Source organism: Plasmodium cynomolgi, chromosome 11 (assembly GCF_000321355.1).
Source record: "Plasmodium cynomolgi strain B DNA, chromosome 11, whole genome shotgun sequence".
Classification (NCBI taxonomy): domain Eukaryota; phylum Apicomplexa; class Aconoidasida; order Haemosporida; family Plasmodiidae; genus Plasmodium; species Plasmodium cynomolgi.
Window position 1 is genome coordinate 1,825,977 of NC_020404.1, and position 26,976 is coordinate 1,852,952.

General features: G+C 44.6%; 5 protein-coding genes across 5 annotated transcripts; 2 read left to right on the forward strand and 3 right to left on the reverse strand.

Annotated features, from left to right (window-relative positions):
* Positions 1-1,152: 1,152 nt before the first annotated feature.
* PCYB_115030 (RNA binding protein) lies at positions 1,153-3,572 on the reverse strand (the record flags this gene model as incomplete). Its single annotated transcript, XM_004223382.1, has 4 exons — positions 1,153-2,430; positions 2,560-2,703; positions 2,876-3,134; positions 3,448-3,572. 4 exons carry the CDS (start codon positions 3,570-3,572, stop codon positions 1,153-1,155), a joined length of 1,806 nt encoding a protein of 601 aa, XP_004223430.1.
* A 5,012-nt stretch (positions 3,573-8,584) lies between these two features.
* PCYB_115040 (hypothetical protein) lies at positions 8,585-12,075 on the forward strand (the record flags this gene model as incomplete). The annotated part of the gene is made up of 2 exons (XM_004223383.1): positions 8,585-10,892; positions 10,967-12,075. 2 exons carry the CDS (start codon positions 8,585-8,587, stop codon positions 12,073-12,075), a joined length of 3,417 nt encoding a protein of 1,138 aa, XP_004223431.1.
* A 1,242-nt stretch (positions 12,076-13,317) lies between these two features.
* On the reverse strand, positions 13,318-14,812 carry PCYB_115050 (long chain polyunsaturated fatty acid elongation enzyme; the record flags this gene model as incomplete). Its single annotated transcript, XM_004223384.1, has 5 exons — positions 13,318-13,408; positions 13,526-13,631; positions 13,860-14,022; positions 14,208-14,335; positions 14,504-14,812. Coding segments are annotated over 5 exons (797 nt in total), but the record flags the coding sequence as incomplete, so codon positions are not given.
* Positions 14,813-19,592: 4,780 nt separating this feature from the next.
* PCYB_115060 (DNA repair protein RAD50) lies at positions 19,593-25,184 on the forward strand (the record flags this gene model as incomplete). Its single annotated transcript, XM_004223385.1, has 2 exons — positions 19,593-20,872; positions 21,110-25,184. The coding sequence occupies 2 exons, from the start codon at positions 19,593-19,595 to the stop codon at positions 25,182-25,184; spliced, it is 5,355 nt and encodes a 1,784-aa protein (XP_004223433.1).
* A 1,004-nt stretch (positions 25,185-26,188) lies between these two features.
* Positions 26,189-26,971, reverse strand: PCYB_115070 (hypothetical protein; the record flags this gene model as incomplete). Its single annotated transcript, XM_004223386.1, has 1 exon — positions 26,189-26,971. The coding sequence occupies one exon, from the start codon at positions 26,969-26,971 to the stop codon at positions 26,189-26,191; it is 783 nt and encodes a 260-aa protein (XP_004223434.1).
* Between the last annotated feature and the right edge of the window lie 5 nt (positions 26,972-26,976).

The following is a 26,976-nucleotide window of genomic DNA, read 5'->3' on the forward strand; positions in this document are numbered from 1 at the left end:
CACTGTCATGTGGAAACACGTCTTAAAAAGGAACCAACCAATTTGAATTTCTCCATGTTGTATCGTACGTGGTGTTCATTTGTTGTGGAGGAGCAAACCTCTATACCTTCAAAAAGTTGACATGGACTACGATTATACCGCAAGCACTCTTTATTCACATGTAGATGATAAAATGGGAATGTCATCGAACGGTCGAACTTAGTATATGAAGTGAAACTTGAATTCTTTAAGCGCACAGAAACGGATGTGACGCTACACATATACAGTTTTTGGAGTGTCCAAAAAAAAAAAAAAAAATTGGGGGAGGGGGCATGTATGATGAAGGGTAAAAATAAGAAATACAAAAAAATTGTGAGGAAAGTAAAATGGGACAAAGTGATAGAAAAAAAAAAAAATGACATCTTTGTTTGATGTGTAGGAAGGGGTGCTGGCGTGCAGGCAACACGTTTGCTTCTCTCGCCTCTTTTCTCCCCTTCACCGAACACCAGACGAATGCCACTACGCAGGGAGGGGGAAACGCTGCTCACTTCAAAGTGGTCACTTCAACGTAATCACTTCAACGTAATCACTTCAACGTACTCACTTCAAAGCTCTCACTTCGCGTCGCAACGAGGTCGTCACCCGGGAGGTGAGCTGTGCCTCTGTTATGATGTTTTTATCACCACACAGGAAGGCACATATCTGTCTGCGGGAATTTTCCAACTTTCACGCGTCACAAATTTGATCATGCCATGTCCATGTGTAGCTAGCCAACTTCAAATTTTAATTGATGCACACACAGAGGGGGTGGAACAAACTTTGGGGTGCCGAAAAGTCCAACAGGTGACAGACATTCCACTCCTCTCTCCATGGTGCGCACGTACCAGGTGGGTATACTTGCTCTCCCATTTGAGAGTTTCCCTTTTTTTTTTTTTTGAGGGTGGGGGGACAAAAATTTTTATATATTTTTACGTTGGAGGTATTAAAAATGGGGGTGAGTATAATTACGTTATCATTGTAAAGGGGATTTTTATTTTGCTTGACTTTGGCCTGGTGAGTAAGACACCCTTTTTGGACCATCGGAATGGACATCTCCACGCCATAATAATGCAGAGCATAATCTTAATTTGGCACAATGGAACAGGGAAAGCACCCCTCCACTGCGGTGACCTCCTACCGTCTGTACCTTTCTCTGTAGGCCATTTCACGTCTCTGCCTCTCCTTCAAACGCTGCCTCATCTGCATTTTCTCCGATTCTTTGACCCACCACGGTTTGTTGCTGCTGGACCTTTTTCGCCTTCGCCTGGGGGAATGAGAGGAGTTGCTATAGCTGGCGGAAGAGCTGTGGTATCTATTCCTCATTTTTCTAATTTTGCTTTCTCTGTCACGATATCTGCTTCTTTTATCTGACTCATACGAACTTAACGAATCGTTACTCCTGGTACCGTGCGAGCTCCTGGAGCGGCTATCATATTTTTTTCTTTTACGAGATGTGGTGCTGTGCTTTTTATGACTATGTTTTCTCCTGGAGCTTGTTTTTGTTCCATGCCTCCTGTAGCTGCTCCTGCTGCTGGATGACGAGCGGGAGCTGCTTCGAGAGGAGCCAGACGACTCGCTGCTACTGTATTTCTCACTTTTGGATTTTTTTCCTTTCCTCCCTTTGTTTTGTGTTTCATCCGCGTCGTTTGTGTCTCTCTCTACATGTTGGTCCTCCTCTGCCTCATCGCCGTTCTCTCCTTCCTCTTTTGACTTTTTCTTCCTCTCCCCCTTCTCCTTCGCCTCGCTCACGTTGGTCTCACCGGGTAGACCGATCGATCCGTTGTTACTCTCCGCTACCGCTTTGGGTTGCTCGTTGGTGGGCGCGGCGCTGGGGGGGGAAGTGGCTCCCTGAGTTACCCCAACCGCCATCCCTGTTGCGGCGTTCGCAGCGTTTGCGGCGTTCGCGACTACCCCTACTCCCGTTGCTCCCGCTACTCCCGCTGCTACCCCCGCTACTACCCCTTCTGCGGAAGCCCCCACCAGCTGCGGATTAACCTGCGCGAGGTTATTCACAATCACGGCACTTGGGTTATACATGGCAAAAAGCTTCTGACTCAGTTTTTCCCGCAAGGCTAGGACCTTTTCCACCTTCTCATTAACCACAGGTTGTTTTTTTGCTGAAGGAGGATTACTCACATCACCCTTAGTGCTCGTCACACTCGTGCTGTTACTATACAGTGATATGTTATTTCTCAATTGATCTCTTTCGTTGATTAAGCTGTATGCATCTCTTATGATAATTTCGTTCGTTCCTATTTTGGTTCCGTTCAAAAGTAACGCAGCCTTGACATGTTCTTCGTTCGTAAATTCAATAAATGCTGTGTTCATTTTTTTCTGTTCATTGTACTGGAGCTTGTAGCTGGTAGTGGTTCCCACGTTCTTGAACAGAGCCTTTATATCATCTTCGCTGCACTGTGTGGAGAGGATAAAAGAAAGGCACATGTGGATAAAACGATGCTTCAATCATCACAGAGGAGGGGGCAGTTACCTGCACATAACTATCCCTAATCAGATCGATCGAAATGGAATACACATGCTTACATTTTCGGGTATATTTTCCATGTAAATAATTTTGGAGAAGACATCAAATTTGTTGTTCTTTTCGTTCAACGAGTTTTGGAAATCCACGAGTCCCTTCTTCTGCTCCGATATGAGTTGCTGCTGGAGCAGGATGTTCTGCAGGGCCTGGGCGGTGGGGGAGGTAGACACATTGGGAGAGGTGTGCTCAATTGGAGCGGTTCGAAGTGGTGTGTCATCGCCGCTTGGGGGACGTCGCGCTGCTTGGAGGAAGGACTGAACGGTGAATGCACCTGGGGGTTCCCTCCCCCAGCGCGTTCCTCATCCATTTAAGCATTACCTGGTACTGCACGCTCTGCGCGGTAGCACTGTTAACGAGGGCACCGGTTCGTGCATCTAGAGACGTGGCTACATTTTTATCCGCCTCAATGCTACCGTTAGCCGGTTCGGCAAAAGCTGGATTGTGTGAAATGGGTTCGATGACAGTTACAACCATGGGGACGTTCAGTAGCAGCTCGCCATTGAGGCGAGACGCTTTCGTTATTCCCTCTGAGCTCTTGAACTCTATTTGACAGTACTTCTGGTTCTTCCCGGGAAAGCTGCCAAGTAGGGGGGGTGGGGGAAAAAACACGCATGGGATGGGCGCGGCAAAACGGAAGAGGAGGAAGGGGAAGAGGAGGAAGGAGAAGAAGACGACGACGGAGAAGAGGCAGGCGACGACGCAGAAGTATCTTCTCTGTTATCCTGTCGTAAGGATGCATGCAGAGACTGTGTGTTGGCATCCCCTTCAATGTGTAATCACTGAAAAGGGCAAACGAACACACATGCCCACACAGATGTAAGCACATTCACCGATAAAACGAAACTGCTGGTAAAGGAAACACACCCCTTTCTCCGATTAGCAAAACTTACTTCTTAAAAACGACGCCAATTATCTCATCACAAGATTCAAATTTTTCTTTTATGTCCTTCTCTGTCACATCTGTGGAAAGGTTCTTCACATAAACGACATTGGCTATGCTAAAATTTAAACTCATGTTAGAAGCTCCGTTTCAAAGGTGTCATTCGGTTTATTTTCTTTTGGGGGCTGCTCTTCTGGGGGGGGGCAGGCACACAAATGGGAGTGTATGTATGCACGTGTGGAAGTACGGAAGTGTGACAGCATGGAAATAGGCACGTACGTACACTTATATGTAAACCTCTGCGCAGTTCAACTGCTTCCCATACGTACATATCGAGCGGTGAAGCAACAGCCAGGAAATATTTCCACTACAAGGAGCTATCAACAGATGGGGGGACATACAAATTGAATAAACTTGTTCCCTTTTCTTTACATTTTTAACAGTTCGCAGATGTTTTCTGTGTACCGCGTTGATGAGCAGATAGGGGTAGCATCTATTTGTTTTTTTTTTCCCCAAACAGATGGATTTAAAAATTTGTGCGTAGCTATATATGTAGCTATTTATGTAGCTATATATGCGGCTATATATGCATATTAGCTAAATGGAAAAAAAAAAAAAAAAAAAAAGAAAAAAAAGCCGAAAAGATTAATTTTTTTTTTTTTCCACAATATGATTATAGCACAACACAGGAAGTGTATTAAAAAATTTGGTTCCATATATACCTAAGGAGGGGAAGGAAAAATAAAACTGTGCCTCCTATAAGGTCCTATTTGGAACCCCCTGCAATTCGTTAACAGTGGGTTGACCGGCAATTAACTTCCTTTTATGTAGAGTGTTGGACCCGCGTCCAACGAAATCTGCGAAGGGGAGGATTGTAACGCAAAGAGGGGGGACATGCTTAACTAATTGTGGGGGAAAAAATTCAATTCTGTAAAGGCGCAACAATTGCGAGAAAGGGTAGTATCACCCAGGGGGGTATGCCTCTGGTGGGCAGGGGAGCAATCGCCTTGGAGTGCGTCACCACGTTGGATGGGGGCGGTACATTGGAGTGCGTCACCACGTTGGATGGGGGCGGTACATTGGAGTGCGTCACCACGTTGGGTGAGGGAGGTACATTGGATCCCATCGCATCGCATCGCCGCGTCGCTCCCAATCGAATAGCCTCACACACGGCAAACACAAATTTGGGGGGGAAAAAATGCCTGAACGGTTCAGGCGAATTACGAAAAGGGCACAAAGGTGGCTTCCACCATTTTGGAAAAAAGGGAAGCGTGAACTTCAGCCAAGTTAGTGTTGTGAGAAAGGGAAATTATTTGAAATGCCTCGAAAGAAAACAGTGAACGTCTTTGCTTTGTGAAATGTAAAGCGATAATTGCGAATTGAGCGCTGGTCATTAGGTCGCGTTCAGCCGTGTGCATAACCCACCACGTGTTGAGCAAGCGTGCATGCTTGTTAAGTTGGATGCTTCTCAGTAGCGCATATGAATAAAATCGGGGGGTACACAGTATGCTGTAGCGGAAAAAAAAAAAAAAAAGGAACTCCCATTTTGTCATTGTCCTGCCTGCCCGTCAGTCACCGTTTTGAAAAAATTGAACTCAACGGTAAAAAGACGCCTCGATGGCCTTTGCAAAGAGAAATAATACTCATATCAGTGGATACACATACGTTAGGCATGACTCGAAATGATGTTTGTTCCTTGTACAATTGGCAATTGGGGGTGCCCCGAAGTAGAGGCAATTTTGTTAAAAGCACACCACTTGGGGAAAGCGGTCCCCATTATTATTCCTTCCAGCATGTGAGTGGGTACGAAGGAGGAGGTCAAACATTATGACCAGGTGTTCCACCATTTTAAAAACAGCTTGGAGTGTGGGCCAAAAGAAAAAGTCAGTCATGTACTTCGAAGAAGAAACAAAAACTGAACGGACAAGTGGCGAAATGGCATGCAAAATGGCATGCAAAATGGTATGCAAAATGGCATGCAAAATGGCATGCAAAATGGTATGCAAAATAGTATGCAAAATGACATGCGAAATGACATGCGCATTGTTAGCACCTTTCACTGCTGCCCATGGCAAGTGCTCCCTTGTATGTTACCTCATACGATTGGCACGTATTTATGGGTGCCTTGCGCATTTGGACGGGGCATACCCAAGCGTGTCGGCCAACGGAGCAGTCTCTTTCGCCTGACGCGAATGGACAGTGTGGAGATATGCTACTGGGGATGCCTCATTGTGGGCCCCTCGAAATGGAAGATTCGCACATTGGTAAAATTGTGTAGAAATCTATTGCGACAAAAATGGACACCTCGGAGTGGGGTGGTTCCCCCGAATGTATGATCACACATGCAGATATTTAGTCCACCCCCGGTGGGCTTCATCCCTAACGCAGTCATTCCATACGTGGGTGGATAAATCGACCCACGTGGGGCACTTCGCCAACTTGGGCAAGATTAACTAGAAAGACACGAATAGGAGTACATGTGTAGTACCTACGACATGCCCTCCTCATTCCCTTTGAGAAAAAATAATATTAAAAGATAGGCCATCACTCACGGTATGTACCTCTCCGCACTTTGCTTAACACTAAATGGGGCATGCAGGAAAGTATTCTCTATTGACACACCCCACCATCAGCATACAGCATTATCCCAAATGGATATAATTTTTTTTCGCTTCAATTTTGTACATTTTATATAAAGGTTATAGGTAAAATAATGTTGGGTCGTTCCCTCCCCTCTGACACAAAATTTTATGGAAGCTGCAAAGACATCCAAGTGGACATAAGTCATTGTCTAGTCGGGTATACGCTTGGTCAGCAACGCTCGTCAAAATGGAGGACACAATTTGGAAAAATAACCACAGGGTTGCATTTTTCGGCAAAATAAAAAAAAAAAAATGATGCCTCTGGATGTATAAAATGATTTTAAAGAAGTTACTCTTCTCAATTTTTTATACATCCTTTTTTTTACGGATAAACAATTCTGCCTTTTTTTTGTCAACAATTTTTTTTTATTTTTTTTTTTACATGCGTTAAAAAGGGGAGAAGGAAAAATTATGAACGGCAAGGTAAAAAAAAAAAAACAGCATGTTTTTTAATCTTTTTTTTTTTTTTTTTTTTCTTGGGATGGACGAAAAAAGTAAGAAAGTGGAATCTTCCATTTGAACAAAATGACATTTAACTGCTACATAAACGTTCTCGCCTGGGGAGGTCTAACATAAGAAATAAATACAAATGATGCGCGCGAAGGGGTAGGGAAAAAATTTTTGCTTATTGGAGCCGCTCAGCAGTGCACGAATTGGGGGTGGGTTGTAGAAGGGGCAATCTGAGGAGAAGTTGTCAGAGAGAAGTTGTCAAAGAGAAGTTGTCAAAGAGAAGTTGTCAAAGAGAAGTTGTCAGAGAGAGGCTGACAAAAAAGCTAAGAAGGAAAAGCGACAAGGAAAAGAAAAGAAAGTGCTTATTAAAATTTAAAGCATCAACAGAATTGCCACTCCTTTTGCCACTTCTTTTTTTTTCCGTTTTTTTTTGCCTTTTTTATTCCGCTTCCCTTCTTCTTCCTCCCCCCGAAAAGAAGAAATAATCCTGGGAACGGAAAAATAATTTTCAGAAAAAGGCAAAATGCATTATTACGCATATGTAGAAAAAAATGCGCGCAACACTCGCGTATATATATATATATAATACTCAACTGCTCATACAAAATAACAAACCACCGGTGTTTTTTTTTCTATTTTTTTATCATCTTTAAATCGCCAAAATTGCATAACGTGCAGCGCGTAGCATTTTCGCGCATACCGAAATTGATGCATAGACCACTGAATGTATTTTTTTGCCATCAAACGTTTTTTTTTTGGCACAAAAAAGAACAAAAAAACAAACAAAAATAAAAACAAAAATAAAATAAAATAAAAATACAAACAAGCAAACAAAACAAAACAAAACAAAACAAAACTGTTGGATTGCATACCCACGGCTGCTTTTCGTTCGCGTGGAGTAACATACGCCATATGCATATCTTTTCACGTAGAATTTAATTCCGCCCATTTTAATACAGTTTTAAAATGGTATTTTCTTTGCGTTTGCGTTTGCTTTCGCATTTACACTTGCCTTTTCATTTTGTTCTTTCCCCCCTGCGTTCTGTACAATTTCCGTCGCCCCCATTTTAGCTAACCAGTGTTTTTCCTTTTCACTGCCTAGTGAGGGTGATTTCTGCGTTGCGCGTTGCGCGTTTAGCATTTTACATTACGCTTTTTGCGTTTAGCAATTTACATTCCTCTTTTTGCGTTTCGTTTTTTACGTCCCGCTTTTTCCGTTTCGTTTTTTACGTCCCGATTTTTGCGTCCCGCTTTTTGCGTCCCGCTTTTTGCGTCCCGTTTTTTGCGTCCCGCTTTTTGCGTCCCGTTTTTTGCGTCCCGCTTTTTGCGTTCCTTTTTTTTTACGTTTCCTTTTTTGCGTTCCCCTTTTTTACCGCTCACCCCGCACGTTTCCCCTTTGTCGTATGTGTCACTGCCAACCCTGCAGGATACGTTTTTTTTTTACCATCTTCCATTTTTGCAAAAACGTTTGCTCGCTGATTTTGTTCACAGCTGCATAGCGTTATATTTTTCCGTTGCCCATCCCGTCTTTTTTTTTTTTTTTTTCTTTCCTCTCCCGTTTATCTAATTTTTTAAGTCTTATTCTTTTTTATTTTTTGCCCAGATTAGCAAACGTGGTTGATTAAAAATGATGTGCGATCAGTGATACCGCTGTTGTGCATGCATTTTTGAAACGTCATACGTGAGAGAAAAGGGTGAATTCTGGAAGGTGTGATAGCGAAAAGAGGAAGTGAGAAACGAACGGAGGGAAAACAACCGAGTTGTGTTGAACATAAATTACGTCACCATCCCTGGGGAGTAAAACCATTAAAGGGTATATATGTGTGCGCACGCTGGTGTCTACTTTTCAGATCCACTGGTTGCACACGTTTGAAGAACCGTTGTAGCGACGTGATTGTTGTGGCGACGCGGACTCCTCGGGCGACTTCCCTAGCCTCAGTGTTACGTGGTTACTAACTCGCTTGGAAGCAGTCCAGGCGGAGTAGCAGCTACCTTTTTTTTTTGCCTAGCTATACAACGCGAGAGAAGAAGCACCCCACTTTAATGTAAGCGAAAATGAAACTGAACAGCCAAGGAGATGACACGAAGGGAACTGACGTCCTGTGGGAGTCCCTTTATAATGACTTCAACGAAATTACAAAAACGAACAAAAGACACTGTAACTATATCGAAAATAGTTTGTACAATTTTTGCAAAGGGGTTAGTTCACAAGATAGCCTAAGTTACAATTTGAAAAATAGATCGAATGAGTGGCTCCTTTTAAACGAATCAAAAGATGTTGCATCGGGCATGCCTGTTGTAAGAGAGGAGAATGAGGGAAGTAGAGACAGTCCCAACAGGGCAGCAACAGGAGTAGGAAGTGCCAGCTGGAGTAACCTCGCCATTCAGGCGTACTTAAACAAAAATAACAAACAGGAAGAAGAGGAACAGGTTGGTAACAAAGATAATGATGCAGAGAGTGTCAGCCACCCGATGCTACAGGATGATCAAAAAAGTGATCAGTTACGGAGACGACATTCGTCATTCCAACCTAGCAATGACTATTACGATGGAGAGTATGTGAGGAATAACTTCCTCGACGTTGAGAGCGATTACTTGAAGAATGAGACGTACATCAGTTGCAACGATGTTGTGAATAGCGAAAAGACAAGACATTCAGAGTTTCAGAATAATAATAGTGGGGGTGCGCTTCTGCGGGAGGAGAAGAAGAGCGCCAGTGATGAAAGCGGCAGGGTGGGCAGTCAGGTTGGAGGTCACGTTGGTGGTCAGCTTGGCGGTCACGTTGGCGGTCAGCTTGGTGGCCGATTGGGCAACCAACCGGGTGTCCAGTTTGACGCCCCCTTCCGCAACGGAAGCATGTTCAATCTGATGAAATACAACGCGGCCCTGAAGGGGCTCGGAATCGATGGCGGCATGGGCTTACAGAACGGAAGCAGCATCGGAAGTAGCAGCCACACACATAACAATGTGAACAAAGGAGTGAGTGCCTTCTCCACTTCTAATCAACAGCATTATGAGAATGATAAATCGAGAAGGTTGCACGTGACTGACCCGAAGGGGCTATTTTCCAAAAGGGAGGATTATACCTACTTACTGAGCAACAAGAAAATTTACGATAGTGTGTCAGTAGGGGGAAGAGATATGGAGATGGAGAGGGGACACAGCGGTGACCTTTTAGGGTTCTCCCCCTTCGATATCCACAGAGGGGGAAGTGGAAGCGGTGCTAGAAGTGGCTTGGGGAGTGGGAGTGGAAGGAACAGTCTCTTTCACAAAATGAACAGGTACAAAAATTTCACTGTAAAATCGGACGAAAGCTTGACTTGCCCGAGTTTCAGCTATCGGCACAACGGTCTGGAGGGAGGCGTGATAGGAGGAAATGCCACAAAAGTTGATGAGGAGCAACTCGGTGGAGATGGCTCGAATGACGGGTATCACTATGACGAACGTGGTAGTGCTGACAGGGGTAGTACCCATGGGAGCCGCCACGAAGACAATCGGGTGAGTTACAACTCTCTGGAGAAGTTGGACCAGCTTCTGAAAAGCAAGTCTAGATATATGAGCAACAACAACAGGCTGAGCGATTTTGATTTTTTACTCAAAAAAAAAAATAAAGCAAACGCTGAACATTTGAGAAAGTCCTTCATAAGTTACGATAATTACAAAATTGATTCTGTCATGTCTGAGACGTTTAATAGAAACACCGAAATGGATAAGAGCGAGTCTCCCCCTTCCGAACAGATGGACCAGGTGAGCCACAATAAGCTTATAAACCGATCCAAGCGCCTAATTGAAATAAGTAGAAAATGCCTGAGTGGATACTCTGATGTGGATCAACATGACCTAAAGGAGTTGTACGCACGATTGGATAAGAGAAAGCATGGCACGAGTGTTGCAGGTAGAAGTTACAGCAATGTGATTGACGAGGAGGAGTGTGGGTCGGTTCTCTCCGCGCAGAAGCGAATTGGGAAGGAAGGCGAACTTGGTAACAATTACGGCCTTGCATATAATTACGCGAATGGGGAACTGGAGGAGGTGCTGTGCAATTATCTTGGGGAAAAGAGAGGAAGCATCGAGGGGAAAGACTCAAAGGGGCAGATGGCTGAGGAGAAAAATAGCGAAAGTGTTAGTAAGCTGTTTGAAGCATACGACAAGGACAAAATTTCCGACGTGAATGTACCCCTGGTGAATAACACGCTGAAAGGTAATCCCGAAGTGGAGGCGTCTCGCGGGGATAGGAAAATGAATAAGAAGAACAACCTGGGGCATAGCGATGATGTAGTTGGAGGTACCACCCGGAAAAAAGGAGCCCATAGCAGCGGGTCCTTCTGCAGCAACAGCCAACCGAATGAAGAACGTCACGTTGGTAAAAACGAAACGGCTGGAAGGGTAGCCGGTGGGGGGTTAAATATATCCCCTTGTGATAATTACGACGCGCAGGAAGGAACACTAGGGAAAAAAAGAAAAAAAACAAAAACAATTTAGATAGTGTGGCGGAGAATTCAGAGAAGCTATTACCCCCCGGTGGTGACTCAAAAGGTGATCAAGAGGGTAGCAGTCCTAACGCGGGATTCAAGCTAGCGAGTATAAAATTTCCTGGGGATGAAGAGGAGGAGGTGGACTCTCCTTTCGGTGGTGATGCCAACAAGGGTGCATCTGACAAACATGAGGAGGAGCTCCACGAGAAGGAAAAAAATGACGTTTATAGTTACGAGGTAGAACAGGAAGAAGACGAAGCGGGAGGTAATAACAACATACCTCATGGTGAGGGTAACATTACTGAGAACGTCGAAAGGGGATCCCTTCTGAAAGGAGACGCCCCGGAGAGAGATACCAACAGTGTAATCACGAACAGTTCCAGTGTGCGCAATTTTATTAAAAATCCAGATTTTGCAAAAATGTATTACAATCAAAAGAAGGAGAAAGTACCATACGCAGAGGAAAGGAAAATAAGTGATGGTCAACAGAAGGCACTCGAGCAATGCTACGACACTATTAACCATGCCAATGATGTAAAGAGACTCTTTCGAGAAAAAAATTTCTTACAAGACCTATGTGAAAAGAGAAAGGTTATTATACAGAAGAGCAAAATTGAAAACACGAAGTTGAACGTGGAGATTAAGTCGCTACTCAGCTTTAACAACAATTTGAGTTACGCATTGAAGGAGAAGGAGGCGGAAATTAAAATGCTAAAGAAGCAGAAGGAAGAGCTTGAAATTAATTTAATGAAGCGAATAAACAATAACGGCAGCACCCAGTATTCCCTCCTGAGCAACTTTACATCTTTCCCTGCGCTTAGCAGAAATGAGAGATATAGTGGGGTGCACAGTGATAGCGGCACTTGCCACCTGCTGCGTAACAGGAACAGCTGCACCATTTTGAATAACATGGCCGATGCCAACGCCAGCGTCAGCAGTGGCGGTGGTAATCAGTCCTCCGTCATACAGAGCTACGAAGAAAAGATCCAGGAGCTTCTCGTACAGGTGAAGATGTACCAGACGAAGAACAGAGACTTGCAGGAGCAGCTGCGCATTTTTATGAACGAGTAGTAGTGTGTTGGGGGTGGGAAAAGCGGTCCGCAAGGGGGAAAACCCCCCGTTGAAATGGAATAGACGCCTAACTGGAAGGGTTGCTCCTCCGTGCCGCCGTCCACCCGCACATGCACGCACGTGCTACTGTCGCGTTTGTCGCGGCTACAGTGCGTTTCCTTTTTGTTTGTGTTTTAGTCTTTTTCCGTTTGTGATTTTGCCACGTGGCCCCTGCGCCATTTCGCCACGTCGCCATTTCGCCACTTCGCCGTTTAACCATTTAACCATTTCCCGTTTGCGATTTTTTCAACGCGTTGCAGCTTTTCTGCAAAGATGGGCAGCGTGCCTCCCCTATGTTGTCCTATGTGTTTGTATTAATATCTCCTTCCGCGCGGGTGCATATTGCATTGGTAAAACATATATGCACTCCCCGCGGTGCACCTTTTTTTTTTTTTCCCGCTTTTTTTTTTCATTATATAACCAACTTGTTTTAATTTACCTAACAATCACAAAGTTTTATGAATCGTGTGTTATTCAATAGAAGGAAAGAAACAATTGGTTAAGTTAAAAAGGGCACACAGAGAAAAAGGGGGGTGATATTTTCAGGCACTGCAGACTTTTTGGTTTATAAAAATATATTCGCGTGTGCGTACACAGTAAGGAATGCGCGCATCATAGGATGCAAATGACACTTACTAGAGTGGGTGAAAAGGGCGAGCAACATAATCGAGGCGCGAAGACGTCACTGACTCAGCGACGGCGTAGCACATATAAGTGTGATAGATACTTTATGCGCCTTTATTTTATTTTTTTTATCATGCAGTGGATGGCGAATGGCCATTACGTCGCGCGCATAAGCAGCGGCACGGCGTTTGAAAGGCTCTGCGTAGCGGCAGGTATGACCACTGCAACGAGGCGACCACTGCGGCCGCGGAAAAGAACAGCATCATCAACGGCAGACCGCACCCCTCTTAGCTGCTGTTCCGATGGTAACTAAGCACAAACGGTTACTTGAATTATTTCATGTGTTTAATTATAATTTTGCATGTTACTCGTGACAAAAATTTGAACAAGGAAAGGGAGAAAAAAAAAAAAAAATGAAAGGGGAAGGAGAAAAAAAAAAAATGAAAGGCAGGGGAGGAAGAAAAAAAAAAATGAAAGGAGGGGAAAGGATGGGAAAAAAAAATTAAGCAACTTTTTTTTTGGGTCGTATGTAAGCATTGTAGGCAAAATGGGCAAACAAAATTAACAAAGAGATGCAGTAGTAAAAACTCAGAGCGACCAGTCTTATGGGGTAGTAGGAGTTGTATTTCAAAAACAAAACACAGAACGCTGGGATGATGATGGCGAGGAACTGCAAAAGGGGGAAAGGGAAGCAAAAAAGGGAGGGTTAAGTCTCATAAGCCGAATTGTGCGTGCATCCGCAAAAAGGGCTCTATGTTGGTTTACTCTCACCCTCTAGGGTACTCACCTGTATCATTTGGATATACGTCACGCTGGCCTTGACGAACACTGGGACGCTGAATTTCATGCTCGCTAGGAAGTAGTACAGGTACATGATGAAGTGCACGATGGAGCTGTGGGGGGGGAAAAAAAGGTAAGCATAGGTGAACGTGTAACGTAGCGGTAACGGTAGCAGTAGCAGCAGCAGTAGCGGTAGCAGTATCCGTAACTGTTAATGCTACACTGGGGGGCCAACTCCATATGAACACTCGTCGCATATCCCATGAACGCATGGGGGGATATTATATCCCCCTTTGGGTAGGCTGCATATTGCAGGCATCTCCCCTCCTCTTGTCCTACTTGACTGTGATGACGTAGTAAATGTCTCCATCATATCCCACGCTGGTGTTAATCCACATGATGAGGAAAACGGATATGTGGTGGTACACGTGGAGGAAGGTGAACTGGTTCCATTTCCTTCTCAGTACAATCAAAATGGTGTCCATAAAATCAAAAAGTTTGTTGCTAATTAAAAAAAAAAAAAAGGTTATAGCGGTTGTGGTGATGTGTAGAGGGGAAAAGGAAAATGACCAAGATGGTTCTTCTGCATAAATACATCATGTGTCAGGGGGGGGCACCTCACCAAATGACATGATGAAGCTACATCTCTCTTAATGAGCGTCCCCCTCCCCGTAGATGCCAAGACTTACACATAGAAGAGCCAGCAGCAAAGCGCAATGTTCGTCTTGGAAAAATCGACATAGTTGTGCAGGAGAGAAAATTTTCTCTTTCGCACTTCAAATATGGTTAGCACGGTGATCACTAGGCTGAGCAGGACCTGTATGGGAAAAAAAAAATAAGAAATAAATAGGAAGTGGGAAGTAGGGCGTAGGAACGAGATAAGCGCGTGTGCAGACATGCACCCATTGGGGTGGTTACATGTACGGTGGGACTTCCCACACACATATGTACACTAAAACGGGGGGAATGAATGGCTTCTACTCACCTGCAACAAATTGTACAGAGGAATGGCCTTTCCTAAAATAGCATCAAAGCGAGCATTCTTCAACTTGGAGCTTGAAGAAGACTTAATTTTGGACAACCCCTTATCTGACTTAAGCTTCGACATGTAGTAGGCATTATACGCATAGGTGGCCAAAACGAATAAAACGTAAAGGAGGAAGGCTATAAAGAAATGGGTCGGGTTCATCAAGAACCAGTTCTTTGTAACTCTTCTGCCATACTTCAACTTGGGGTTAAAAAATTTTAAAATATTTTCTCCAAGGTTATTTATGAAGGCTATGTTGAGGGCCATTTTGGAGTGCGGGGGGTGGTGGCTTGTGGGTGGCTGTATGTGTGGCAGGGTAAAAGTGCGTGCGTGGGTGTCTACGTATCTGAGTATCTATGGACGTCTCTATCTATGGACATCTCTATCTATGAACGTCTCTATCTATGAACGTCTCTATCTACGTGCATGTGCGCGTTGGGCCACTATGGCACTGCTCAGCGACGCGCTAAGGGCAACACGCTAAGGGCAACACGCTGCGCAAAGCACACTACGAAAAGCACACTACGCGCAACGTATCTAATCCAAAGCTGCGACTACAGGGCGTGCCCTGCATGTAATGTTAGGCTTACTTTTATCTATTCACGCGGGGGGCAGGGGGAATATGCAGATGGCAAGTAGGAGCTCTAATTCGAATTATGAACAAATTAGGCCACAAACTGGTGCACAAAAAAATTAAAAAAAAAACAGGAGAGGGGTAAACTGCTACATGGGGCAAGAACGCGCACGCGAGGGGGGCAGTGGGTGTACGTAAGCACAGAGAACAAAGGGATGCGCAACGAACAAGGGACGCGCAACTAACAAGGGATGCGTATGTACATATATAATATAAGTACGTGTATAGTGGGGCACAAATCAAATGCACGTGTTATGAACAGAAAGAGAGCTGCAACGAAAAATTGAGCTAACAACTTTTTTTTTTCCTCTTTTTCGGTGGGCCTACAAACAAAACTTTCATGCCTTAACTATTGCACTGTACTACACTGAGTAACGCGTAACTGGTAAAACTACTGCTTAGGAGATCTATTATGAGGTGGAAGCAGTGAGCGGGGAAAACATGATAAAAAAAAAAAAACTTTTCTTTTCGTTGCGCCTTTCTCCAGAATAGGCTTGGCAAAGAGGGGGAAAAATAATAATGAAGAAAGAAAAAAAACGCGAATAAGAAAAAAACGGTTATACGCAAAAAACGGTATATATGAAAAAAACGGTATATATGAAAAAAACGGTATATATGAAAAAAACGGTATATATGAAAAAAACGGTATATATGAAAAACAAAATAAATAAAAGCTGGGCGAGGAATGGAGCAATGACGAAGCGATGATCAAATTAAGCAAAACTGAACCGAAGGTCATGAATAAAGAGTAAAATTCAGAATAGGTTAATAAAAATAATAACTGCACAAAATTGTACATAGCATTGTTTACTTATCAGTTGAATGACCAATTTTAGCGTATATCACTATATGAGCGTATTGAATTCTATCCCAAGTTAATTTTTGCGCGAGGGGCAAAAAAAAAAAAAATAAAAAAAAAAATAATTCGCAGGGCGTTTTTTTCAAGTGAGCAATATTTACCCTAACTAGTTGGCAAACCATTAGCAGCACTGTTGCGGCCTGGAAAGTACGCCGCGAAATTGCGAGTAAAAACGCAAAGAGTAATTGTACGGCGTAGCGTACCCGCAATACTGCGCGGGGTTGAAAAAACACCTTTGCGCTATGCTCATAAAATAATTGCGCATTGTTGCGAGAGGTGATATAACAGAAAAATTTCGCAGCGCCCCACGTTAATTGATTCCCTTTTGTGAAGAGAGCGAAAATTTTATACGCAGCGGAAATGCCTCGGAAAGGTATCATTTGAAAAAATTCCAAAACGGCATTGTCGATGCGTAGCACTGTGACGGTGAAGCATAAAGGCGTGAAGCGACTTTGGCGCCCACAAGGCGGAGGCGCTTCCCCAGGGTCCCCTCGCAAAGGTGCGGCAATTCTACCCCAAAGGCGCGGCAGTTCTACCCCAAAGGTGCGGCAGTTCTACCCCAAAGGTGCGGCAGTTCTACTCCAAATCTGTCGCAATTCTACCCCAAAGGTGCGGCAGTTCTACTCCAAATCTGTCGCAATTCTACCCCCAATTGTGCGCGCGGTAATATGACTGCCAGCTGCGCCGTGTTTCCCCCCCTCCCCGCAGTGGGCAAAGAGGGGTTCAGTTCCCCCGCGTCGGGTCACTCCTCAGCGTCCCGCACATGGCAAATGCCAAATAGCGTTGTATAACGTGTAAACAGCTTTTACCTTTAATATATTTGTGTGACTTTTCCTCATGGGGGGAATTTCCCCTGTGAATATTTTTCCCTTTTAATTTTCGCCCAATGCGTAGATGGGGAGAGTTGTGTGTTGGACCGGCGCAACTGCTCATTGGTGAATAAAAAGAAAAAAAAAAGGGGGGGAGGAGTAGGGGAGCCACCTCGCGTGGAAACTCGCAGACGTGGCCACTAAATCGAGCAGCTCAAAATGGTAAGAGTAAGAGGGTGAATGGTCAGCTGGGAGGAAACTCTGGGGAGGGGACATTTCACCAAATGGTCGAGTAAATTGCGAGATGTTCAAATGGTAGTGAATGGGAAGTAATCGTTTTTGTTCCCCTCCGCAATGGTACAGAAAAGGCAAAGTGGAATTTCCCACTTAGTCAAAAATGACAATTCTTTTTGTTTTCCTCTTTGCATTTTTTTTTTTTTTTCTGTCACTTTATCCGTTGTAAAAAAAAAAACTTCGCAGTACAGGCACTCCATAACGACGTTTTTTTTTTTTTTTTTTTTTCAAATTTGCACACTTCCCCTCGCACAGTTAAATTCCTCCGCTAATTTATTTTTTTTTTTTTTTGGATAACCACTCAGCTGTATGATTACACAGAAAGGGACAAAAACGTGACAGGGATGTTTTCCTCCAATTGATCGATCTGCACCTTCGATTATTTTTTTCCGTCGGAGGAAATTTTTACGGCAGGTTATTTATCCTTGTGCCCCTGGGCGCGTTCATTACGCTTTTAATTATCTCCCCTGTGTGTGCACGCTTATTCTAAGTTCACCAGTTGGCCCTTTTTAACTGCCCATGCGATCGGAGGAAAGAACGCGCAAACGGATGAGGTGGCGCAAACGGATGAGGTGGCGCAAACGGATGAGGTGGCGCAAACGGATGAGGTGGCGCAAACGGATGAGGTGACACTAACGGATGAGGTGGCGCAAACGGATGAGGTGACACTAACGGATGAGGTGGCGCTAACATCCCATTGGAGTTATGCGGGGCAGCTCCTTTTGGTAGCGATGAGGGTTAAACTACGCCTCTAAAAGGTACCCTGAATGGTGCCGCTGAATGGTGGCACTAAAATGGGAGCATTGCTCACGCAGTGGTCGTGTAGGGGGGTGAAGTCACATCACTATCACACGTGTGTGCATGCAGCTGCATATGGTTGGAACTAAAAGGTGATGTTCCAAAGAGCCTCGTTCAATTGTGCGTCCCACCTCATCGTCGCATATTTACAAAAAGGGGGTAAGTCTCCCCAAACGACACTCTGTGAAGTAGCCCAAAGGAATCTGAGCCATTCTGTATGGTCTCAAAGGAGGGCCCTCCCTACTGCAGGGGTGTTACACCAAAATTTACTCCTCTCTCACTGCATGCACAAAATGGATTGGGTTCAAAAAATAATTTTGTTACATTTTCTCCCCTTTTTTGTTTAAAGGCATGGTAAAAGGAAGGCCCAACCGCCTTGTTGTGCAGCAAGTGCGTGGGGAACACTGCCTCCTTTGTAGTAACAATTCGGAAGAACAGCGCCATTTCGCTTTACCTTTACGATGACTACATGTCGTTGTACTCTCCCTTTTGGTTCCCTCGAAAAAATATATCTAACGTGGAGAAAAAAAAAAAAAAAAAAAAAAAAAAAAAAAGGTACACCGCGGCGGAGAAAAACGCTGCCGGAAAGGGGTGCACCGTTTTTAGAGGTCCCTCACTGCTAAGGACCCTTTTCAAATTGTCTGGTTATCTTGTGCAACTGCCCCAAGTCGCGCTCTTCACTCTGAAGGTGTGGCCCCTCCAACTCTCACTGACACGTGTGAAAGTGGAATCCACGTGAGAATGAGGGGAAAATGGGAATCCTCCCCCCCTACCCCCCAACGCATCGAAAGTGGGGAAACAAATCAGCACTCGGCAAAGCGCAACAAAGCCCTCAGATGTGTGACAATAACAACTCACTGAAGAGGCATTTTTCTGATATAAAATGGGGTGAGTTTTTTTTTAGCTATTTTTTTTAGCCATTTTTTTTGCTAAGCTAATGGCCTTCTTTGAGATACACCTTGGGGCCTGGGCATACGATCTGCTTGGTTTCCTCTTCCCCCTAGGCATCTTTTTTTTTTTTTACTTCGTTTTATGTTGTCATGCTGCTTAGCAATTTGGCTTATTCTTTTGAATCGGTTAAATTCTGGAGGAAGTCTTCCTCATGGCATTCCCATTTCACGAAATGGTGCGTTTTTTTTTTTTTTTTTTTTTTTTTTTCAAGAGTGTACATACACCTTAGATTTGTTTAAGTCCGGGAATTGGCTTCACCTCCATTTTTGATTTGTTCACCATTACACGCACAACTTGTTTGAGCGACCCCGTGTGGTCGAACTGTGCGAAGCAGTTGTAGCTAGGGGGATGCAGAGGAGGGATGGATCTCCCCCCGTTTTGCCTATCTTCAACAGGGCAGAGTGACGTGCTTTTACAATTTGCTTCATCGCTCGTGCCCAGTGTGTCGCATTACTGATCGGAATTTTTTTTTGAGAAGAAGTCATTTCGGTTTGGCCTCCTTTCAGTTGACGTTTCTGGAGCGAAGGTGTGTCTCCCAGGGTAGTCAACTCGGTGGCCCGGCTATGCGCGCGCAAGGGGGTGCATAGTGGGGAGATGCCCACCCCTGCGGCGTTGCTACTCCGCTGCTACTCCGCCGCTACTGCCCTGCTACTCCGCCGCTACTCCACCGCTTCCCCGCCGCTACTCCAGCGCTACTCCCCCATGACGACGCTGGAAAAGATCGGGATCCAGGGGATACGGAGCTACGGCGACGAGGAGGCGCAGGAGTTGGAGTTCGCATCGCCCATCACGGTGATCTATGGAAACAACGGGAGCGGAAAATCGACGATCATCGAGTGTCTTAAAATGAGTTGCACAGGGGACTTCCCCCCAAATGCAGATAAGGGAAAGTCATTCATACATGACCCATTAATATCAAATAAAATGAACGTTAAGGGAAAAATAAATCTGCTTTTAAAAAATTACAACAATAAAAGGATTGGTATCTCCAGATCATTCAGTCTATTCTATTGTAAAGATAAAAATAAAAAAACAAAACACTCCTTTAGAGCTCTTGATAACAACATAATAATAAAAAAAGAAAAAGAAGGACAAAATGATGTAATCATTACGAATAAATGCATAGACATAAATGAACACATTCCAAAATTAATGGGGGTATCAAAGGCCCTTCTGGAAAATGTGATTTTATGTCACCATGAAGAGAGTCTCTGGCCATTTAGCGAGTCAGTAAAAATAAAAAAAAAATTCGATGAACTTTTTGGAGATGATCATTTCTCAAAAATTTTGGATGAATTCACAAAATGTAGAAAAACAATAAATGATGTGCTCAAGAGGAAGGAATATGAATTGGCCACACTGAAAGAGTGCTATGATAAAAAAAAAAAAATCGCTTTGGATATCCAAAGGAATGAACAAGAAATAGGAGAGTGTCAAACGATTATGCAATTGGATAAGGAAGAAATAGAAGAAAGCTTTCTCATTTTAAATACTTTAGAAAAAAAAAAATCGTCCTTGGGAAAAATAACTTCCAGCATTGATATGTATTTTGCTATTCATGAAAAATTTCAAGACGATCTCCAAAATTATAAAACTGTTAAGGAGATATATGAGGAGGATGCCTCCGAGTTAGAGCACTTTGCTCAACTCTTCCAGGAGGACTTGGCCAAGTGTAACTCGTTAATTGAACAGGTTAGTAATGAGTTTGCCCTGCTGGAGAAGCAGACCTGTTTGCCTATCCGTTCGTGTGATGAAGCGGACGTCAAACAACGAGATGAAATATGCTCCAATTTATTTCATTTGGAGAAAAGACGGGAGGAAGCACATAATTTGATCAAAGCCGTTTTGGATTTGGATCACGCGTCCACTACGAGTGGGGTGAAGACGGGACATCATGTAGGGAAGAACCTCTCTGAGGAGCGTACCAGGATGGGTCTCTTTATCAAGGCGAACGAGCCCATTTGGGGGGACTTGCTGGTTCAGTGGAGGGCCCTCTTGGGGGGAAAAGGCCCCAAATGGGTGTTCCGCCGGGGGAGGGCGGCCACCAGTGTTGGGCGTATTGGCGGGGGGCGTGTTGGCGGTGGGCGCATTGGCGGTGGGCGTACCGACAATGGGAGAAACCGCAGTGAGGGCATCCGTGGTGAGCCCACCCCAGGTGGGGACCCTACCAATGGAACCACACCCAAAGGTAGCTTCCCCTGCGTGAAACAAATGCGCAGGATACGCGCGGAAACGCTGGCCATGCTCAGAGACGAGGTAAGGAAAGACGCCCGGGAGAGACTCCATATTAGGAGGAAAAAAAAGACCCTCACGGAAAAAGTAAAAAAGTGGAAAAGGAAGGTATCCAAAATAGACAAAAGAATTGCCACCATGGAGATGCACAAAGATTATTTGAACAACTTCAAAGCAAGCGACGAGTCGTACAAGCAAAATTGCAATAATTTGGATAAAATGAAACAGCTGGGATGCGTCTACGACAGCATCGGTTTGGGCGAAGCGAACTGCGGGGAGGAGCCCCCCAGTCATACAGATGATGATATTGAAGGGAAGAAAGAGCAGCTCAGAAAAATAGAAAAATTGAAGAAGCAAATGGACCAAGTGCTGCTCCTTGGAAAGCACTATGAGAAAATTTTTGAATATTTTTTGTGCCTCCGGAGGGTGCGTCGCAAGGTGGTATCCTTCTTCGATGAGCGACGAGCCCTTTTTTGCGAACTGGGCAAGCTACCCAAGGTATGCCGCTCCATAGGGGAGCCTAGCGGAGACTGGCCGGGAGAAGCGGATTTGACAAAGGGGGTAGATTTCGGGCAGGATTGCTCTACGGGGGAAGAGGAGGAGGAAGGGGAGAGAAAACACGTTGAGGGGCAAACCGTGCAGGGAGGTCAGGACAAAGAAGAAAAGGAAGACCTCAATGGAGAGGAACACAGAGAAGGAGGTGCCCCCTCCCGCGAGCCACACGAAAGATCGGAAGGAACAAATAACTTGACCGAAATTGTCAAAGTGGAAAATTGCTTACCATTAGGAAGTCCCTCCGAAGCGCATTCGAGTAAGTATCTCGACAGGGAGACCCCCCATGGAGAGGCCTTCACCGGAAAAGCTTGCAATAAAAGGAACAAACGGATGAACGATCCAGGCGAAGAGACCCATAATCGAGTGAAACGGAAGAAGGTACTCAAAATGGAACCTCCCCCTGGGCAAAGCTACTTGAACAAATTAAACAGTATGATCAGTCAGTATATAAATAAGTATGACAACAAAATAGAAGAGGTGGAAAAAAGAATCTCCAAATTGAAGCAAACGTTGGCCCTAACTTGTGAAGCATTACGTGATGTGAACAAGCGGGTAGGACGTTACCCAGACGTGCTTGCTCAGTTTTTGGGGATGCTCGAAAAGAAGAATTTTAAAAGCGCAAAAGATTTTTTCGTCCATTTTGGTCAAGTCAGGAAGGACATGAAGAAAATAAAAATGGAGATGGTCGCTTTAAAAACTAAGGAAGAATCGCTGAGTCGTTTTATACAGCATGCCGAAGGGGGAAAGGCATGTCTACTGTGTAAAGGACCCATTGCTGATGCTGCTGTGGACGGGTTCACCTTGCTAGATGTGGATAAAGAAAGGAAGGATATAACCCTAGAGATAGAAGACAAGGAAAAAGCGCTCACAAATTTAAGAGGCCAAAAAAAAGAATTAATGATTCTGTTAGGGCATTACTATAAGGAGGTTGATCCCCTACAAAGGGACAGCGCCTCCCTGAGTGAAATTATTGACTCGCTTAAAAAGGAACTGTTGGATCTGCAAAATGGGATAGACAGTTGCTCCGAGAGGATACATAAAATGAATGGAAAGTACCAATTGATGAAGCTTTTGCAGGAGAGGTGCGCCCATCTGATGGAGAGCGAAATGGTTATCTTTTACGAGAGAGACCAGCTGGATGAGAAGCGATCCGATGTGAGGGCTGCGTTGAGTGGGCTAAGGCAGATGATCGGCGAGGGGAAGCATCATCGGGAAGCCCTGCATTCGATGTTAGAGTTGCTCAAAGGGGGAGAGGCACTCAAAGGGGGAGAGGCGTCCGAAGGGGGAGAGGCACTCGAAGGGGGAGAGGCACCCGAAGGGGAGTCCTCACAAAAGAATCTGCGTCAGCTTCTTCGTGAGTTTCTCCAGAACATTACTCTCCTGTGTGAGTGCCCACACGTCCACTTCATGCTGGAGAAAGTCAGTGCACACATGGAAGACAGCTGCGTGCTATTTGGTCGAGAAGACCTGTTCTGCGACCTCGGGGAGACATTGCCAAATAGGGTGGAGAGTAAGGTGCACCAGGTTGTGATAGGAGAAGTGAAGCAAGACGAAGAGGGGCAAGAGCACACGGGGGACACCAAGTGGGGGGAGGAGCCAAAAAATGAACCACATAAGATAGCTGACCACTGCACTGAATGTGTGAAAGTGCACTCGAGGGGGTTTTATCTACAAAAAGGAGACTGCTCTGTTTATCCACAAAAGGGAGACTGCTCTGTTTATCCACAAAAGGGAGACTGCTCTGTTTATCCACAAAAGGGAGACTGCTCTGTCAATTACACAAAACGTGGGAAAGAAAAAACGCCCCTCTTGAGTAACACCCCTGTGTATGAATCAGCTAAGTGCGAAGTGAACGAACCAAACGAAATGGGAACCCTCGAATCAATAGCTATGAAAAATTGCAATTTTATAAAGGCGTATGACAAACTTCAGATGTACACCACTTTGGAAGCACTGAAGAAGGAACAAGAAATAAAATTTTCAATTCGAATAAAATCAGTCATTCGTGAGAGGAAGGAAATTATTACGAGGAAGACAGAGGAATTACAGCGCAGCGTAGAAAGGGAAAAACAAATTAGGGAGTACATCCGCAAAGCGCAGGAGTACATCGCTAACCATCGGAATAGGAAGAATCGTTTGTACAGAAAAGAAGAGGCAATGGTGATAAGCATAAAAAAACTACACCTGCGAGATAAGCAAATGAGGAGGAACATTCGAAGATGCAGAAATGATGTGGTACTCCAAAATAAATTATATTACATCAAAGTGGAGATGGTGAAGCTGCTACACAGACTCGTGAGAGATATTGAACTAGACATGGAAAAAAAGAAAAAGGAATTCATGAGAGTGAAGGAAAAGATACACAGTAACGAAATTATACAAAATGAATCAAACGAACTTGCAAAAAAAAGGAGTCAAAAGAAGGAACAAATTTTGTCATTACAGGAAGAAAAAATCAATATCGAAAAAATGCTCTACAATGTTGTTATGAATACCAACTTAAAGAAAATGCACGAAAGGTTTTTACTCCACCAAAGGAATTTTATTTCTTCACTAGAAAAATTTAGAAACTCATTCTTCTCGCCTGAACAGAAAGGAGAACAGTTGGATAAATTGAACTCCATGATTTCTTTGCTGGAGGAAGTATACCAAATGGATAGCGATATTTACAAATTTGTGGATGAAAGTTTTTCCTTCTTGGATCACAAAAGGGAGTTACTCGAAGTGATCTACATGGAGGAGAGTAATTTGAGGGACCAAATAGAACTTCACTCGAAAGCAACCACCAATCTGAAAATGAAAGAAGCAGAAATGAAGGGGAAAATTGAATTGAGGAAAGAATACATAGATAAACTAACCACCGAAATGAACTCTGACACCTATGTTGACATAGAAAAAAATATAAAAAAAATTATCGAAATTTTTGTATACAAAAATGTGATCAAAGATATATGTAACTTTTACAACTCCTTCGATCAAGCAATTATTAAATTCCATTCTCTGAAGATGCAAGAAATTAATTTGTCCATTAGAAACTTATGGAGGAGAGTTTACAACAGTGCGGACATTGATTATATATACATAAAGTCGGAGGTACAGACGGAGAATAATGGGAAAGTGAACCAGAGGAGGTCATATAATTATCGCGTCGTGATGGTCAAAGATAACTGTGAGCTGGACATGAAAGGAAGGTGCTCCTCAGGACAGAAGGTCCTATCGTCTATCATCATTCGACTCGCTCTAGCGGAATCCTTTTCCATCAAATGTGGAATTCTAGCTCTAGACGAACCGACCACAAATTTGGATAAGTCCAACTCTAAAAATCTAGCTAGCCTCATTGCCAATATTGTGGACCTCAGAAAGGACAGCTCCGCTTTCCAACTTATTCTCATCACCCACGACACGCACTTTGTGGATGTCCTTTCGCAGTACGGTTTGACAAACTGCTTCTACAGGGTTAGGAAGAACCAACGGGGGTACTCGACCATAGTCAGGGTGCGACAGTAGGGGGAGGCATCAGAGGGGAGGCAGCAGAGGGGAGGCAGAGGCAGGCTGGTCCACCACCCACTGTGACATGCTTGCCTCAGCGAAGCAACCCATTTGTACAGCAGCGCCAAATTGGGGCGCCTTTATTTGTTCATCTAGGTAGAGGGGCACACATAAGAACGCATTCAAAGGGAGTTATTTTTTCCGCTTTTTTTTTTTTGGAGCACATTCCACCCCATTCTTAGTGTGTGCTGTATGTTTTATTCCCCCATAGTTTCCTCTTTTTACACCCTCCGTGCGAAGAAGCACATCTGAATGGTTCGGCAGGACACCTGCTCTTGCTCCTACTCCTGCCACTGCCACTACCACTACCACTGCCCCTGCCACTGCCACAAGAGGAACAAATTGACTCCAACAGCTAGTGTTAAGTATGTACACCTGTGGAAATGTACGCCGTGAAGGACGCACCCCACGAATGGCAGAAGTTTTCTTAAAGTTTGTGCAAAAGTGAGCCAGGCTTTTGGAGGATGCCAACAAGTACCGCTACACAAACAGCGGCACACAAATAACATGCCCGCTCAGCATACATTTTTGACAAAAAAAGTGGTATGGGGAAATATTTACGCAGTGTGCCACATGTACCCTCCAAGGTGGCGCTTCACGGGAAAACACTTCTGGCAGTGGAAACGTAAAAGCTCACTTGCTCGTACGTGTCGTGTGTTAAGTGTGCAATTGAAGTTTGCACCATCATGGAGAGAAACGCATCTTAAGTGGGCGCTTTCTTTTTTTTTTTGTGAAGAGGTGTGTGCAACGGTACACTATGAAGGGGAGGGGGAGCATTTTGGGTGGCGCTCAGTTGCAACTCCGCTTTGAACGCCTCCCCGTGGAATAACTCACCGTGGAATAACCCCCGTGGTGTACCCCCATTGGAATAACTCCCTTTGGGGGACGCCGCTCCGCCGCGACTGCGGCTTGTTTTCTTCTCTCCTGGGCCGCCTCACCACCCGCAGGGTGAGGCGTCCAAATCACTGGAGCAGCTTGGAGGGGTCGTAGGGGACCCCGTTCTCCAGTCTCTGCTTTGAGACGATTATCGGCTTCACGTTCAAACTCACGTTGTCGTACAGCTGACCATTCTCGTCCAGCCCAGTGGCATCGAGGTTCTTGTTTTGGGACACCGACAGGGACTCTAAGTATTCGTCTACCAAATAGTAGTTGTAATAGTACTTAAACCTGGAGTACTGATCCTTGGTGCTGTTAAGCCTGCAGGATTTTTTGGAGGCGTTCTTTCCTAAAAGGCAGTTTCCTCCCAGATCGGATAGGTCGTCCTCCTGGTATTGATCTTCCTGGACATTTTCCCCGTCTTGCTTACGCCCCAACTGTTGCGAAATCTCCTTTTGACTATCAACCCAGTCGTTCAGCACCTCTTCTGGCAAGGCTATTTTCGTGGCACTTTCGTCCACCGGCAGTTTTATTTTACAAGTTTCGCGATACACTGGCTGCCATTCTACGTTCTGATGATCAGTAGGAAGGAATTCGTTTACGCTCCTCTCACTTGGTTCCTGCTCTTGAATGCTTTTATTCCTTGTGAGTTTCGTTTTCTGCAAATCTCTTATGGTCTGATCATGCTTGCTTGAAAAGAGCCTTCTGATTTTGTCCCGGATGCTCGTCCCTTTGCCTTGTTCCGTTTGTTGGTTTTCTGACCCGTTTCTAACACTCTGGTGCATGATGCTTCTGGCCCGATTTTTATAAATCATGGGCTTCTGAAATTGGGGACTCTCGTTCGATGCTACGGTGGAAGAGTTATTCATTTTGG